Source organism: Anomalospiza imberbis, chromosome 1, assembly GCF_031753505.1.
Source record: "Anomalospiza imberbis isolate Cuckoo-Finch-1a 21T00152 chromosome 1, ASM3175350v1, whole genome shotgun sequence".
NCBI lineage: Eukaryota > Metazoa > Chordata > Aves > Passeriformes > Viduidae > Anomalospiza > Anomalospiza imberbis.
In genome coordinates this window covers 14,874,637-14,892,694 of record NC_089681.1, presented here as the reverse complement: position 1 = coordinate 14,892,694, position 18,058 = coordinate 14,874,637, and the positions used below count along the sequence as shown (strand labels likewise).

Sequence of the window (18,058 nt, the reverse complement as noted above, 5' to 3'; positions counted from 1 at the left end):
CCCCCCTCACTTACTTTATTTTGCTTCTACCATGGCTAAGGAAGATGAGAACAAGAGACAGCACGAGGAAGCGTTAGAAAATGCTGTATCTCCTGCTCATTTTTTCCACTTTCCGTTAGCTCCGCTGAGGACCCCTCTCAACCACTGCTTTTTGGGAAAGATGCCATCCTGTACAGAATTTTCCTCCTGGTGGGAATAGCTTTGGGTGGATTAGAGAAGTACTGCTGGGCAAAGCACATCTTTTTGATTAAAAATTTGTAAGGTATGTTCCCACCACTTAGCAGAACTTGTTTACATCTCAGCATTTCAGCCTGCCTTCAACCTGTGCTGTTTAAGAGGATTTTGTTTGAATGAGATATATAAGTCAAGAGTCTTGAGTTCCATCCTGTCTTTGATGTGTACCTTTGGGCAACACATTTACTCTCTCTGTGTCAGGTTCCCCCACCTGCAAGTTAGAGATTTTCATAATTATCTTAATAATCCATTAAGCACATTGAGAGTTTTGAATAAGCAGTGCAATGTGTAAAGGTTAATATTGTTTTTAAAAGCCAAAGCAGCCCTTCTGTTACTTCTGCAAAAATACTGCATCTGATGTTTGAAAAATATAACTGCCAAGTAGATGTTAGTGCAGTAAATGTTCAGCACATGTTTGCTTCTACTGACGCACACTATTAGAAAAATTGCTTGAGACAAATTGAGATATTATAGAAGAACCCTATTATGAAGCTAGACCACAAAAAAGCTTTTTTTAATTTAAACTAGATCATCAATAGAATAAGGAAGAGATGGATGAGAATGAGAAAGTTGGTTGTAATTATTTCCCTGCAGATCTGGAACATTATCTGACAGGATTTTAATTCTTGAGTCTCTATCAAAAGACTGGCAGTACTCCAAGGTCTTCAAGACATTTTGGTCCTTAAGGGTAGCAGGATGACTGTTTGAGTAAAAGGCCTTTACTTGCTATTACTTGCTAACCCTGTGCTACTCTGCCTTCAACCTCTTTGCCTAGAGTACTTGAGTCAATTCACATTTCACAAGAGAAACACAACTTTATGTCCAAAAAAGTAAATTACTATATACAATTATCACAAATGTACTTCAAATGGAGAAAGATACTAAGATGCAAACAAAGTGCCTCAAATAGGTAGAGCTTTAAACTCAGACAAGGTGGGTGGCTGAAAATGTGAAAATCTTGATGAAGCAAACTCTCCAGAAGAGAGGAACTATGGGTAAATGATTTTATTGCCAAAATCATTGCTTCAGACAGTATAGAATTTCAGGGATGCTCCCAAGGAACCAAAAAAGCCCCCAAAAGCCCAACAAATCCAAGATGCCAAAGAAATAAAACAGCAACAAAACCCAAACAAAAATAAAAACAAACAAACAAAAATCACAAAAACTCAAACAAAAAAAAAATTAAAAAACCCCCACACACATTCAAACAAAACAAACTAAGACAAAAACCAAAAAACAAGGCCAAATCCAAAAGGCATCTTTGAAGCTACTGTCATCAACAGCAAAGTGAGGAAGATATGCACCAAAATTAGAAGTTGTTATCTGAAATGTTTTACCCTAAACTGCTGAAAGACAAAAATAAGGAAATGTGAAAATAAAACTCCAGTATAGTGGAGATTTGAACTCCCTACTTCAGATAATATATGCTTTGACAAAGTAACCTTCGTACCTGAATTCAAGTAAAAACTAGCTAAGTATTTCAGCAGGCAGTACAAGGCACCTAACCTTGAATAAACAAGCATTAAAATGCTTTGATTTGCCACCTGCTTTGCCAGTTATACCAATATAAGATATCACTGAATGTAACCTGCTTGGTAACTAAAAGCAGCTATCAAATATTAAACAAAGGACACATACAAAAACCTTCAAACAACCCACTGGAGTAATTTCTAAAACTTTCTCTCCTTCAAACCAAACTAAGTACTTTAAATTCCTCAAAGAGACCAGGTGAACTTCAAAAATCTGCCAGGATAGTCTGTTTTTAGTTTTGGGCTGGTACCTCTCTTGTTCACCTCTCATTCCCTTGACTGATACAAAGACCAACACAAAAGCCCGTCTTGCACCAGACATTTAACATCAGAACAGAAAATAATTTGTACAGTTCTTATCTTTTATCTTGAGTCAGGACAGTGGCACAGAACAGTTACTACATAAGACCTAAAGCTGTGATTTGTGATCTGTCTAAATTACTTTCCATTTCCAGAACTGTATTGTGTCACTAGCGTCAGCCCTTACTAAATCTAGGGTAGCCACAGCCCTTTATATGGGAGGAAACCCAAAGGATCAACCAAGGGCAAGGCTGCCAGGCCACCTGGAAACCTTCTGTATCCTCAGCAGGGTCCTCATTTTCACCACAAAGTGATGGAGCTCTCAGGGAATCAAATTGTCATCTCCTACATCCAGTGCTCACCCTCTCCTCAAATGGGAAAAGCTTTGTGATCTTTGACCATGGAAAGAAAATGACTTAACAGAACACCTGCAGAGTCAAGCACACTGAGTATCTCAGCAAGAATTCTTCACTTCATTAATTCCAATGTGCAAAGTAACAACTTTACTGGACAGAATTACTGACTAAGTATTACATGTGGCATTTGTAAATACCCCAGCAGAGTTCAAGCCTATACCCATTCTCTTGATCACTTTCTCTAAAAGCTATCAGATCCCTCTGAACATCGACATAAGCTCAAGCAGAGAAAGTGGAAAATTTCTGCTAACTTAGGCAACATAGGGACCACTAGAAATACATATCCATTAACTTCAGCCTTACATGATGGGGAAGGGAAGGGGAGCAGGAGAAAAAAGGAAAAAGAAAAAAGGCCACTAGGATCAGAATCTTGATAGAAAATAGCTTGATGTCAAAGTGAAGTGTTTTACCCCAAAAACCTATTAATGAATACAGCCTAGCTTCTACATGCAACAAGATACTGCGTTGTTTTGTGTATCTTGTTATTTTGGTCAGACCATTAATAATCTAACTGTATTGTGTTGTGTAAGATTTAAATACCGCCACATTTTTGATCATACTGCTAGAAGTCATGTCTACTTTGTAATAAAAAGTGTATTTCAGGGCAAAGTACTGCAAGAAGACAAAGTTATTCCTAGACAAGTTGTGAGATCATTTTAGAAACTCTTAAAACAATTTCTGACATCATGAATGCTGTGTCACGACAATCAGTGGCATTTTTTACCAGTTTCTCAGTGCCTTTATTATTTTATTTTCAAATTCATCCTGCTACCAAAGTAAAAGAAATGCAATTGCTTTTTAATCAAAATAATTTATGCAATTTTTAACAAAATATATAACAAAACCTATTTTTTATAGATCTATTTGCCTGAATTTTCTCAGTGCCCATATTTTCTTGAAAAAACACACTCTTTTGAAACATTTATACATTTCAAGCACTGCAAGTATATGAGCATCAGAGACTGAATTTAGTCCTTCAATCTAATGCTACAGTTTTACCACGCAGTTTTTCCTTCAGCAAAAGAACATGAAGGGTAAAGTGTTAACCCCATTAAAAGTCAAGGCAAAGCTTCCATGGACTGTAATGAGACTGGGATTTCACCCAAGGTGTTAAACTGTGGTTTGGGAAAGCGAATAAAAGTACATCTATTATTGTAACAAGTACTTACCTGCTAGCCAGACTGAGCAACTCATGTCTATCGGCTACGGCGGATTTCTTTTCCAGTTCCCACAACATCACATTGATCAGGTATGAATTCTTAATTACAATAGGCACTTCTTCAAACATGTTTTCATATGCAATATTTGCTTTTTTCAAGCTGTGAAAAAAAGTTACGGAATATTTACTAATATAAACAGTATCTCTCTTATTCTCTTAGTTGAATTGTTGCTCCAACAAACAACAGTTTTGTAAAAATTCTTGATTTTCATAGTTCCACAATTAAACAAGAGTCAAGTTTTGTTAAGAAAGCATTTGCATGGTAAAACCTCATGTTTACAAAGACTAGGAAAAGCTGCTCTAGGAAAAATTCTCAGAAGACAAGCAGCTGCCTTGCTTGTTAATATATTATCTACATGAAAAAGCCTCTAGCAAGAGACTGTACTGACAGGATTAACTCTGCCCCTTCCAAAATATTTTACTGATTTTCCTGCCATCAGCGTTTCTTGAGCAGAACTAAACAGTTAGTTACCACATGATGCTAAAATACCTTTAAATATCGTAACTACTACAATGAAGAACAATTTTCCCAAGAGCTGAATAAGTAAAAATTTTACTGACCAAAAAAGTAGATTCACAAAATACTGTATGTTTTGGAATAATTCAATTCTGCGGTGAACATTAAACCATAAATTTTTAGTGTGTATTTTTTTTTAAGTATACACATAAAAAACTATTGCTGTTGCTTTATAATAAAGTAAATAAAGTAGACAGTAATACTTTTCATAAAATATGGATATAAAAGCATGATTTAGAAGTTTCTACAGAAATAGAGCCTTAACTTCTTTAGATTCATGCTGGATTTTGAAGAAAAACTTTTGCTTTTTGCCTCCACCTCCCCTTTTTTTTGACTGAGATTTGTTTGCTCATCATTACAGTTTAAGACACCAAGCAATGAAATGAATACATTTTTCCTCAACAAAGTGATTATAACAAGTGGTTTGTGCTTTTGCTATTGAACACCAAGCAGTGGAGGCAAAGGATGCTATGGCCTACATCTGTAACAAGTAGCTAATCTTTTGAAACAGAGTAATTATCCTACATTACTCCAGAAGATGGTGTCCACATGGGGAGTTAATTTGGAACAAATACACTAGGACAGCTATTCCAGAATACCTGTTCCATTTTAATTCTGGGGAGAGAAAAGAGCTTAAAGACAGATGATCTATTTCCCTCCCCCCCGCCCCTTTTTTTTTTTTTCCGTCTGTTTTTGGCTCTCTTCCCACGTACAACTATCTACTCCATGGTCCTCACAGCATGCCCTCTGACTAGCCCCAAACCCAGTTTGGGTGCCCCCACTTCTGAAAATGCCCTGCCAGCCTTCCAGACCTCCTCAGCCCACTGTGCTACTGCATGACTGCCACAGCCCATAGTGGCCCATTTTCCCCAGCACACACTGTTACATGAGATTTTAAAATACAGCATTCCATAATCCCAGGTACCATTCTGCATCCCAATTACTCAGCAAGCCCTATGAGAAAACATTATTTGAAGTTACTTACGCTTCTGGAGAGAAGTCTTTTTCCTTGCAAACTTCCATCAATTTGGGAGTCAGCCTGTAAGCCTTCAGTGACAAAGACCCTTGGGCAGTCTTAATGGGATCTATTATTAAAAATGGAAAGAAGCCTATTATTACCAAACCCAGACTGCCTTTTTCTTTTTAAATCTGAATGACATAAACAGGACGAAAATTACTAAGTGGTCCTAGTGAAAAAAAAAAATTAAGACAACACAGAAAAGACGCTATAGCAAAGGCAGTCCTACTGCACTGCTGTGTAAAATACAACTAACAATATAAAGTGATGCCAATTAGTAAACTTAACTTGGAGAACTTGAGGGGAATCTTGATTCATTCTACTTGCATTATTTCCCCATTAAAGGTCCAATTCACATTTCCTTTTTTTATATGAATTATCCACAGAACTTATGTAAGAGTGACCTTATTTAAATAAAGATTCTTCCTTCCAGTCATTCTGCAGTAAATTAAAATATTCGTTAAACAACATTTTGTATGAAAAGAAAGTAATTTTAGAGTAGCAATAAGCTAATTCAGATCAAGCTGCCACGCTGCTTTGTGCATGACAATGTAACTGGTATATACAAAGATTTGTTTTGCCTTGACATATTCTGCTGAATTTAGGGGGAAATTTTCTAAACAAACTGTTACATTCCTTGGACAAAGAAGCTTAACACTTGCAGCATGATAACAGCTGAAGCATGCCAACACGAGAATAAAAGCTGTGTTAACATTCATGTTGTCTGAAACTTAACACAGTAAAACTTTTAGCAATCGGTGATAAAATGAAAACCAAAATAGACTGAAACAAGTGGAAAATTCATCAAGGTCTGATGATGCAATGTTTCCAGCCAATATAAGTATACTTTAACAACTTGTTCTTTACTGTAATCCAATTGTTAACATACTGAAACAATTTTGGGGCAGCTCATAAGATTGATCGTATTCATTAGTATTTTTTCTGACAGATACTCAGGACGTTACATTTACTTCTCAGCTGGAAACTATATGCAAGTCTGCCAGATATGGCAAACTGTGAGTGTTTGGGGAGGGGGAGGCTATAAAGCTGTTAAATTGCCTACGGTTCTGATACAGCACAGAACATCTGGTCTGGAGAGCTTGAGGAAACACCATTAAATAGGCAGAAAAGAAAAAAATCTTTGTGCTAAGAAACAGTCCAGGTTTTGTATGCTTCTGTCAGAGGTATTAAAAAAACTTGGCAATTCGTGTGATGATTGGTCAGTCACGTACAGAGCCAGACACGCTAGCAAGCAGGGTTTGTTAGACATCTGGTCGGGTTCCACCAGCCCCTTCCACGAGGGAGGGGAGATGAAGGAATAAAAATGAAGCAGCTACTCCAGCATTCCAAAATGTACACATCAGGGCTCTGATAGCAAGAAAAATAAACAGAAAGAAGGAAACCCTGTCTAGACTTAGCTGCTGCTGAGGCTGCCGTAGACACAGGGTTGGTATTTACTCGAAAAGGCCTGCCAGGCTACTCTTACAGGCAAAAGACAGAATACAAAAATAGTAGTAATAATATTAAGAGGGGAAAAGAGTAATAAAGGAAACCTCATACTAACCGTAAATGAGAACTACAGACTCCTCAATTGCATGCTGGTAACTAAACTGGGAGTCCAGGAGGGCACGGGTGACAAAAGAGCCATAGTATGTGGACTGGTACCAGCCAACGTGAAGATGATCAATGTTTACGTGGCGCAGGCTTCGCATCATTTCCATCTGGTATTGGACTGGATTAAATAAAAAGCATGTTAAAAAAGTAAACTTACACAATCAGTACTATTTAAAGAGAAAGCTTGATATTAAATGAGTATGTTGTATTTTATTTTCATTTTTGCAACTGCCTAGAAATGTGTTTACTCACTGGACTGTCTTCACTAGAATCCAAAGTTTCCTCAGAGAATGAGATTAGGACCAGCCTGAGTAAGCAGACTTTTTTCAGCTGCAATTAATTGCTAAAGTGATCAACAAACTGTTACACGTCATTTACAGTGTGCATTACCTTCTGCATTCATAAAAAAAATCTGATACTGGGTTTCATTAAGCAGCAACATTTTACCATTTAGTAACAAAGACTTACTGTGATTTAAGTTGCAATACTGTCTGGAATTAGGTAACTTTTAGAATCAAAAGGAGAATTATTTAATGAATATATGGAAGAGATTATAAACTATGTCTTTTACACAACATAAAACTACATTTTCAGTATCAGAGCTTGGGAAACCAGCTATAGCTGTTACATAGTTTTGATTGCATTTTATTTCCAATTTTCACCACTGCTTCTTCTTTTTAGGTGTATATAAATGCAAAGGGTGCATGCATGTTCATATTATTGTTTATAATACACATATATCTAAATACAGAGAGTTACCTTAAACAGTAGAGAACATATTTTTTGTAAGGCTTTTCACACCAGCAGCTGTAATGTTTCATTGTACCAACACAAAAATTCTATTTCTATTAAATACTTCATTCAAACAAATCACCTTCATGGAACAGAGTTCTGTTCAGGAATATTTAACATAATCCCATCAAACAGAACAACACACTTTATCACTTATCAGACCTTTTAAACAGACAGACACTGTGCCTACTGGTTAAATTTCAGGAAAGAGAAATCAGTGTGATTATCAGATGAACCAATATTCAGAGCCAACTCGTAGGAAATCAAATGCAACAACACTACAGAATCCTTAAGTTTTGCCTGCAGCTGAAAAAATTACAAAGATAACACACACACACCCCCCATGTGTTCATTTTTGGCATTTTTTTTCAAGGCTTCTCCTTGTACCGATGCAAATATGATATTCATTATAAAAGAGAGAAACACAAATTAATTAGCCATAGAATGTGCTACATTCTCAGACCCCACTTCATATCCTTTCAAAAGGGGAAAATGAATCTGCACATGTTATTTAAAGATATGAGGAGACATTCTTCAAGACTGGACAAATATTTTTCCAACTTATCACTCACCCTTGCAGCACAAACTACATTCTTCAGTCTTCTTCAATTGCCTTTTCATTAAATTGCCATATCTGACTGACTGTTGTTTTGAAGTAACCTACATACACTTAAAGAAACCCCTGCAGACTTCTATCAGTATGTGCTGGTGATTGCATTCTATACCATCGTATCTTAACAGTAATTACTTGAAATTTGTATTTCATCCAGGGCCATGATAATACAGCATCCTGAAACTAATACAGCAAAACCACCCTGGCTTTGTTCTGAAATGCCCTAACATAGCCAGTGAAGGGGAGACCTGCTCGATGTGGGTGTCTCTAAACCAAGGCAAATCTGGAGGTGCCTCTACACTCTTCAGGGCAGCCTGCACAATTGATCAAACAGCTATTTCCAAGTCAGAATGAAAACCTTTCCCTTTGCCAGACCTAAGCAAGCTCATTGTACTACTTCCAGAAACAGAGGCCAGGCTGAATGAAGCTACTTACCCAGAGCCCAATGCTTTTGAAGCAAAGATCTAGTTTGTCAAAGAGGCTCAGTCCTTAAACTTTAAGTTTTTGTGGATTTTTTGCAGGTGTAAATGGTAAGTTTCTGTATTTTATAATTAAAACAAGAACACAGACCTCCTCTAAAATAAACTAAAAGACTCCTCATGTAAACATGATTTTGAATTGAAAAAGTATATCCAGCTATTAAATGTAGCTAGAATAAACTCTTTTGGTTAAAAATCTATTTTCAAAGGTATATCTGTGTAGAAAGCAAGAATGACTTGTTTCTCACATGACTTGCTACAACATGCTAAAAAATGAAATTATAGTTAGATCCTTTGTAGCCAAATGAAGTCATTAAGAGGAAAAACTAGAAAGGATTTTCAAAAGCAGCTGAAACAGATAAAGGATTTTGTGATAATTAAATTAAATTAAATGTGGACTTTTGAGTTAGCTGAGCTAGACTTCTTGCAGTGGCAATTCTCTTGTGGTGGTGGACACTCTCAAAGTAGAGGTAGTCATGTAATGATGGGAAAAAGACACTTAGACATAGATTCCTATGAAATCATGTGGCTGATACATCCAGATAATTTCCACCTTGAGAAGTGTAACATTCAAGAGCAGGAAAACATCCAGCTCTTTTATAAACTTGAATAAAGACATATCATGCTCTCAAAAATGTTCTTCTGGGAGCGAACTGGTAACTAAGTTCCAGGACAAGTACTTTTCTTAAACACAGTACACCCAGCAACATGTAAGAGATGTAACACGATGCAAGAGATACTATCCAGAAGAAAAAGGACTCACTGAAAACCATCCAGATTTCATGCCAGCAATTCCTCCTCTCATGGCTGTTAGCAGTTAGATGATAATGAAGGCAATAGTGGAAAAAATGTCAAAGAACCAATAAAGCATCAATAGCTAACATCTTTGCCTTGGGAAAACAACTGCAGAAATTAAAACATGATGCAGTCCCCACCAGGGAGAAATGGAAACTCTTTTAACCAAACATATATATTTTATAACATGTATTAGTAGCTAGATAGCTCCAACAAGCTGCCAACTTGCACAAATGGGTAACAGCCCCCAAGCTGCTTTTGTTGATACTGTTACCACTGTTTCTTTACATCCTTTGCCCAATCTACAGAACGTCATCTTTTTACCTAGCAGCTTAGCATAGACTGGGCAAGAGCTCCCTCTCTCCTTCTATTTATTACTCAATCTGCTAGCATTTGGGACAGTTGTGCACTTTTTCTAATGAATTCACTGTTTCATGTTACAGTCCCTCCAAAGCCACTCTGCAAAGCTGACACTGAAAGAGCCACTAAGTCTAACAGCGCCCAGAACTGAGGTGAGCAAAGAAAAGGGCAAGCGAACAGCCAGACCAGGATGCTGCCTCCTTCTCCCTACATTTAGACAATGTACCTACATTGTAAAACAAACTATTTGTTCAGGGATATCCTTACCATGAGGAAAGCCAACAGCCACGCCTGCACTTCCCAGTGGTGCTGCTTGCACTGACAATGTGCAAACTCTGTCTCCTGAGCCATCGACCCTTTCCTGAGCACCTTTCTGAGATTCTTAGATTTAAATTTTTTTAAAAGATTCTCTATTTTCTTAATATTAAAAAACACCATCTCCTTCCTCTAAAATGGTGACTTTTTTGTTCGTTTGCAAACAAATGGGTGGGGGGAGGGAATTAAGGAAGCAAGAAAGCATTACTATAATTTGGCTAAAGCAAATAAAGTGCAAAACTATACAATATGGGGTTTTGTTTGAAAATGACTGACTTGTGTGGATTTTATTTCCAAAATGCCTTGACTGAAAAATCTTGACATTAAACCCTATTACAGTAATTTGTTTTAATAAATACTGTAAAAGATTTTTAAAAATAATAGACTAACATAAAGACATTTTCCTTTTCTAGAAAGTACTGCCAATATTAGAAACTTTATCTGGGCTTTAACATATAGGAGATACATACCCTACCTTACCAACAAAAAACACCCTCAAAAAAAACCAAGCCAAACCAAAAAACACAACCAAAAGAAAAAATACATAATATATCAGATACAAGACAAAGAACTGAACTCTGATATAATGGCCCATTCAACACTGGGACAATTCAGCCATGTTTTCTATACCTTAAAATATCTGATCAGTAATTTCACTATTTGAAAACCTAATTTCAGAATAGGTCAAACCAGCTGAAGCAATGAAAAAAGGTCCATCATTATTCTAAAATGCAAACAAATCTAAAACCCTAGAGTTCAAAAACAACTGGCAAATGATGCAAGTTTATTTATTACTGAATTGTTTCTTTACCAAGAAAAATCCAATAGAATTCACCTCTCATGGGATCACATAAGCACATTGCTGAAATTCAGTCCTTAAATAGTTACCATTATCATCAGAGGAGATGCATTTCAGCCTGGCCACATTCAGACTATCAGAACTACTGTGACAAGTGAAACCCATGTGATCAATAGTGGCCCGGAGGCAATATATTTGATGACACCTTACTGGCTCAAGGCCTTAATTTCCAAAAGATAATTTAATCTGATACACCTTAAGAAATTTAATTTTAAGAGCAGCAATCCATATGCCTCCGAAAAAGCCATGCCCCATTGAAATGGAAGGACTCTGTACCAGTGTTAGGTGCCATTGACTGGTTTTATGCTGCTCATCACCAAGCTTGCTGCAGCGGACCCTGTGCAAAAGAAGTAACAACCAACTGTAAGCTACAAACAACTAACATCTGTGTAGCCTTCAGTCTGCCACTCACAACTTAGTGTTTGCCTGACGTTTCCCAAATCTGTCCTTTAACTGTGCTCAAAGAGCATTAGTTGCATGTGTCTTCAGGAGGGCAGGTCACTGGTTCAAGAACAAAGTGGGCCTTTACTGCTCACAAACCTTCTACAGCCTCCTCACAAAGATACTCTCAAGGAGAATGAATCTGAGGGTGAATATTGTTTCCTCAAAGAATGCTGAGCACCCAGAAGACAGCTGAAGTAAAGCTACCTAAAATTTACTCAAGACTAGGCATACTGTCCAAGGGACATGAAAGTCCATCATAAGAGACAGTATCTAGTTTCTGTGCTAACACTCCTGTGAATTTAACTAGAAACATGAACATAGCAAATTTTGGTTAATCTGGTCAAAATATACTGAAAAACAACCAAAATATTCCTTTTATAGAACCGCTATTAATGTGGGTAGTATTTTTAATGCAATAATTTATCTGTTTTGAAGTGCTACCATGTGGTAGCATGCATAGTGAACAAGTGCTATACACTTCGCAGCACAAAAAAATTTGGGTTTTTCTATACATATTAACTTTGCCAAACCACATGTATGCTTCAGACAGTATCTTCAATGACTAAACCAAGTTAGCAGATGCTAGTTCAAGGAACCAGCGTATGCATTTGAAAAAGAAGGAAAATTGATTTATTTGATTTAGCCCAGAGGATTATGGAGACAACAGATTAATTGGTTTCCCTCCACACACAAAATCTCAATTAATTGTCTAAAAAACTATGAATCACAATAACTGCATCTATTGATAACAATTCCAATTGTGAAGATGCAAAAAAAAGGAATGCCACAACCAACTTGTTATGGTTAAAAAACACAACTAAAAAGAATGAGAAAAGAGAAATAAGAATTCAGAATTAATTCCAGCAAAGGCAACATTTCATCTGAAAAGGCCTTTAGATACTGCTGAAATATATTTCTCTATCCAAAGTGTGCACCACATATGCATACAAATATTTACAGATTTTTATCTATATCCAACCACCTCACACATACACACTTCTCCCAAGACAAATGCACAAGCTCAGTAACTCAACAATTCTTCTATTCACAGAGAAAAAAAATTAAAAGTAAATATTGCCTTCCTCAATAATATTAATTTCCTCCTCTGAAATATCAACTCAGGGTTACAAAACAGTGCTCTATTTTATGCACTTCTACTATACAGGACTGAAAGCACCTGACCTCGTCTAAACTTGGAAGCTAAGCAGACCAGGATCTGCAGGTAGCTGGATGGGGAAAAAAATCACATGAAAATAGGCAAAAGTCCAAGAGTCATAGTCATAAGAGCACAAAATGAAAAGCAAGTCAAAAGACTTAATTCAACCCCATTTTAATTGCTAAACTGTAGAATGAAAAAAAGGGTAGAACATATCTGGCCATATTGCAGACTCACTATCACTAGGTTGGAAGAGACCCCCAAGATCACCAAGTCCAACCCATGCCCTAACACCTCAGCTAAGCCATGGCACCGAGTGCCACATCCAGTCTTGTTTTAAACACACCCAGGGACGGTGACTCTACCACCTCCCCGGACGGACCATCCCAGTACTTTACCATCCTTTCTGTAAAAAACTTTTTCCTAATACCCAAACTAAACTTCCCTTGGCACAGGTTAAGACTGTGTCCTCTTGTTTTGTCAGTTGCTGCCTGGACAAAGAGACTGACCCCCACCTGACTACAACCACCTTTCAGGGAGTTGTAGAGATAAGGTCACCTCTGACTCTCCTTTTCTCCAGGCTAAACAACCCCAACTTCCTGTCATTCCTCACAGGGCTTGTGTTCCAAGCCTCGCACCAGCCTTTTTTTTAATAAGGAATTTTGTGTTCTAAGAGTTAGCATCAGAGGAAGAAAAACTGAACATTCACAAATCTGCATTTTCTGTATAGGCTATGAGATAAATTGGCTACAAATCTTTAGGAATCCCCTCCATCTATGCCACCAACACTATTGCTCTAGTAAGAGCCAACCTCTTCTGAGTGAATGCTCATTACAGCAACTGAGCCTTTGCTAGTACCTTCATGTTTTTCTAAAACAAAAAGGTCCTTGCTTTTATGAGAATGAATTAGAGAAACAGAAGAGGAAAGACTCTTCAGTACCAATTCATTATGTTCACTCAGTAAACTCATTCATTTTTAACCTCGATCACAACTCAATGATAGTTTTATGACAGCACTATGTGATATTAATTGTGCTCAACAGAATAAAGTACAGGACACCCAGAGGAGATATCACAATCAGTAGGTGAACAGTGAAAAGTAACAGAACATAATAAAAATAAAAAACAACATTTGGAGTGCTTCTGTTGGGAGATACTTACCAAGTGTAAGCATGTACCTCCAGACTGTTATTTATTACCAGTTGGGCCAGCAGTTGCCAGAACACAGTCCCCACCAGAGCTGATGACCACAGCCCTGGTATTACAGACAGGGAGAACTGTCCTTGGATCTGGGACACTCCTGCACAGCCAGCAGTGACTGCCCATGACTACCTTGCTACTTTACAGAGGTGGCTCCAAGCCATAGGCCAGCACAAGGACAGCTGACAGCTCCTGACAAAGTAGGCCAAGGTAGGAAAGGGCAGCTCTGTCACTGGTGGGAATAAAGGATGAGGACAAGTTTTGAGAGCAAATGAGTAAAACAAGGGAATGGGAAGCACAGGGATGTGCGTGACAGGACAACGGGAAAGCAGAAAATGGAAGCACACCACTTCCTGCACATGTGCTGGCACTTGCCCAGGGTTTTCTGACAGTGAGCTTGGGACTCTGGTCTAAGCACACAACCAGTGAATTAGGAGGCAATCAAAGCCATCAACCTATTACAGCATTTTATTAACACATAAGCAAACACTCAGATAAGCCTTTGGACAAGCTAAATCTCACTGACCACACAATTCTCTACACAATTCAAGATAAGGGAAACTTGTCCTTTTTTTAAATAAGTACATCCAAGCCTCAAGATGACTCTAAATACGATGGGTAGGACTGTCTAGGTAACTTGTGAAATTGTCTTCCAAGGTATGCAACGCTATTCCAAAGGACAAAAGCATTATAATACTATCTTTCAGAAATATTAAAACACTGAATTTTCAAAAAGCATTTTTAATTCAGAAATCCACTACAAATTAGCATCTTGAAATAAAGTTAAAATCAAGCAATATAATTCAACTATTTTGTTGGCAATGATTATCAAGGAGAAATGGTCAAAAGGAAAAGCAACATATTTGAAGGCTTTCTGCCGTATCTTTGGAGTATTTTTTCCCACATTTATCTAGAAATTTATCACACTTCTCTCCATCTTCACAGCATCTTACAAACACTTTCCAATTAATCCTCCATCTCCTCCTATATGGCAGGTAAATATTATTCTTGTCTAAGCATCCATTTGGCTTACTACACTATTATTTCTACATTGATTGAAGACAAATTTCATATAAGATCAAAATCTTTATCCACAGAAAAAGTTTCAGTCAGCCTACATTGTCATGACAGCAGTAAATTGTACTACTAAAAATGCCATCTGTGCAGCCTAAAGCTTGCTTTCCTTCTAAGAAGGCAGGAAGATGATATCTCATTTCCTAATAAACATCACATGCCTAATGAAAGCATCAACTGTTTTCTATTAGGAGTGTATTCCCATGAACTTCAGCACCTTGAAGCCTTTACTTACACCAATGTTGTCCAGTATCATTCTAGCTGCTAACACGCAAAGTAGGATTAAAGGCATGAAAAGGAATCAGCATGTTCAAAAAACAACTCTGTGTTACAGCAACCTCATATCTAACAAAGCACAGCCTTTTTTAAAAAGTGGCTTTTTAACGTTTCCTGAGACATCCTTAACTTTGTTTAATAGCCTTTGATTTTAGCTTGTTTACTCTAGTGAGGATACATTAACAGGTAAAAGCTATTTCTTTACAAAATATCAACATATTCTTTACAACATATCTACCTCAATGCTCAAAGTTACAAAGCAATTAAGCACACAATAACACAAAGATGTGTGGTGAAACTAATTCCTTTCCTACATAAATGTCAATCATATTAATGTATTTTTATGAAATTTTATATTACATAAATACTCAGAGAGGTTATTCAATTACCTGGAAAAATTTGGAAATGTTTAAAGATTAATGAATTATACAGTCACTTTTACTTTAATATAACACAGATTTTCATATTCAACAATTTGAAAGCAGAACAGGAACAGACTGAAATGGAAACAACTCAAAACCCCCTGTATTTTGAAAATCAGTCATTTCATACAGCATGCATCACAAGAAAGTCAGTCTCATTTAGTTAATAACTTTTCAGTAAGTGAAGAAAAATGATGACTTCATATAAGGGGTTTTGGGCCTTTTAAATTCCTCATCTCCCCTGAAAACACAGAAAAAACATCCTTCTTCTTTGTAAAGCTTCAAAGTTTGGGTATTTTCTACCAATCACTGTTTACACTGCTGAAATTCAAAGGGCAGTGGGAAGTGGAGGGACATCTTCCACAGCTTATTTAAAGTCAAAACACCCATCTTGTGTTACCAGATACAATGAAGCAAGTGGTTTTCTGATAGCTTGGTATTAAATATGGATAAGTCTGCTTTCAAGAATTTCTCACATTGTTCTTAAGTTTCAAGCTCATAAAACACAGTCTGAACACTGAAGCACACACAGCCCCCATATAACAATTTTCCTGAATTGTCTTTATAGCAATTCATTGCTACTGCCTATTTCTTCAGTTGAATGTTACACCAGCTATTTTTCTGTGACCTCTATCAGTCCATCATGTAGGGATAACACTACTAAACATTTAGCAGAGACAATCAGTGAAGTTCTAATTTTTGGCAAAACAGAAGAACATGGTAGCCACCCCCATAAACTCATCATTTGAATCAAAATTACACAGGTATTTTATTAAAAAATAAAAATATTATTGTATCTTCAGCATTGCCCTTACTGCTTCTTCTGCTGGGGGCCTACTGTGCAAGGCAAGACCTCCCCATGCACTGGGAAGGCCTGAAGCAGTCAGCATCTATTGCTCCTTTCAGGAAGGCAGAAGGATCCCACACAGCCCCCAAAATTCAACTAGTTTTACAAAGTCTACCAGTTTTGTCTAGCCCAGGTGCTGTTACTTGCTGAGCAAACAGCTATGAAATGCCAGATTAACTTCTTTCTCTCCAGTAAGAACAGCACTTAACTATCACCCCTCATTTAACACAGCAACTAGGAGCTTTGTCTAATACCTAGATGAACACAATGTCACAAGGACGCTTCAGCACGCTTCTTACAACATCTTAGAACCCCACTTACATCTCCAAGTAACACATCCCATTGAGCAGTCCAGGACACAAAGACAGACTGAGACATCCCACTGACCAGCTTAGAGAGCAATGACTAAGCTGAAAGCTCTAACAAAGGGCAGCTTCACTTGGATCTCTGCTGTAGGACCATCTACAAGTGCTCCTCATGGCTGTCACCCAGGTCTTCAAGCCATGAGCAACACTTTAATTCACAGGAGGTACAAGTAAGTCAGAATTCAAGCCAAAAGACAGACACAATTCAAGCCTACCCAGCAGACAGATGACAAAGTATCTCTTCACTACAAGATCCAGGGTCAGACATTTGCTTTGCCAAGCACTGACTTCAGATAAAATGAGTCAAGTCCTGTTGCTTGCAATCCCTGACACAAAAGAAATCTTTGCCCTTCTTTAGCTTGCAGGCAGATTAGAGTGACAGATTCCCTTCTGGTTTAGTTCTTGAGCTAATGACTGCCACTACACAACAGACACATATATTCGACACCACTTATTATCACTAGGCAACTCTTCAAAAGAGAGTGAAAACTCAGCTTTTATTATCCAAACTCTAACACAAAAAATTCTTAACATGCAGGCTTACAAAAGGATAAGTAAAAAAACCCTCCACCTCAAGATTTCTCTAGATGAAGTGAAAGGTTTGCATTGCACATGTGGAGGCCATGGATCCATCAGAGGTGATGCCTAATGAGAGCCAGAACTGACTATACCAAACAACTCCATTTTTTGAGGGGCACACCTTACACTGGTATTTTATTGTAGCATGATGGCTACCAAGAACTGCTTGCAATTCTCTTCAGGATAATTTTAAGTTTGTGAAATAATATGAAGGAAACTGATTTTAGATGGGCTTAAAAGTAGAAGACACTGATCAACATTTTCTATGGAGCTTGAGGAAAAATATTCAATTTTGGAGGACGAATATGCCTAGTGATTCAAACCTTGTGAAAGCATTTGCCCAAAAGACTCCTAAATTACTGTAATTAGATCACAAGACATTTTATGCTTTTTTATTAAGTCTTCCCTGCCAACCTACAGTCACAGCACAGTTATTTTGGAAGCTGTTGGCTGCACCAAGAAACAAGAGACTAAATCAAATTCTGATAGAGGTAGTCCCTTCCTGCATGTGAATATCAGCCTCCTTTGCTCCCTAAATATTACATATAATATTATGTGTGTTTCAATATGACAGGTGATAGCATTAGCAGGGTATTGGAAGAAATTATACAGTGGCCACATATGCTAGCAGACAG

General features: G+C 37.4%; 1 protein-coding gene across 1 annotated transcript in view; it reads right to left on the bottom strand.

Moving 5' to 3' along the window:
* EIF3H (eukaryotic translation initiation factor 3 subunit H) overlaps nucleotides 1–18,058 on the bottom strand; it is an 85,964-nt gene that overhangs the window by 10,240 nt on the left and 57,666 nt on the right. The window contains exons 3-5 of the mRNA XM_068182622.1: nucleotides 6,798–6,965; nucleotides 5,201–5,300; nucleotides 3,649–3,798 (exon numbers count right to left, since the gene is read on the bottom strand). Coding sequence (XP_068038723.1) covers nucleotides 3,649–3,798; nucleotides 5,201–5,300; nucleotides 6,798–6,965 — 418 coding nt within the window. The remainder of the gene's footprint in view (nucleotides 1–3,648; nucleotides 3,799–5,200; nucleotides 5,301–6,797; nucleotides 6,966–18,058) is intronic.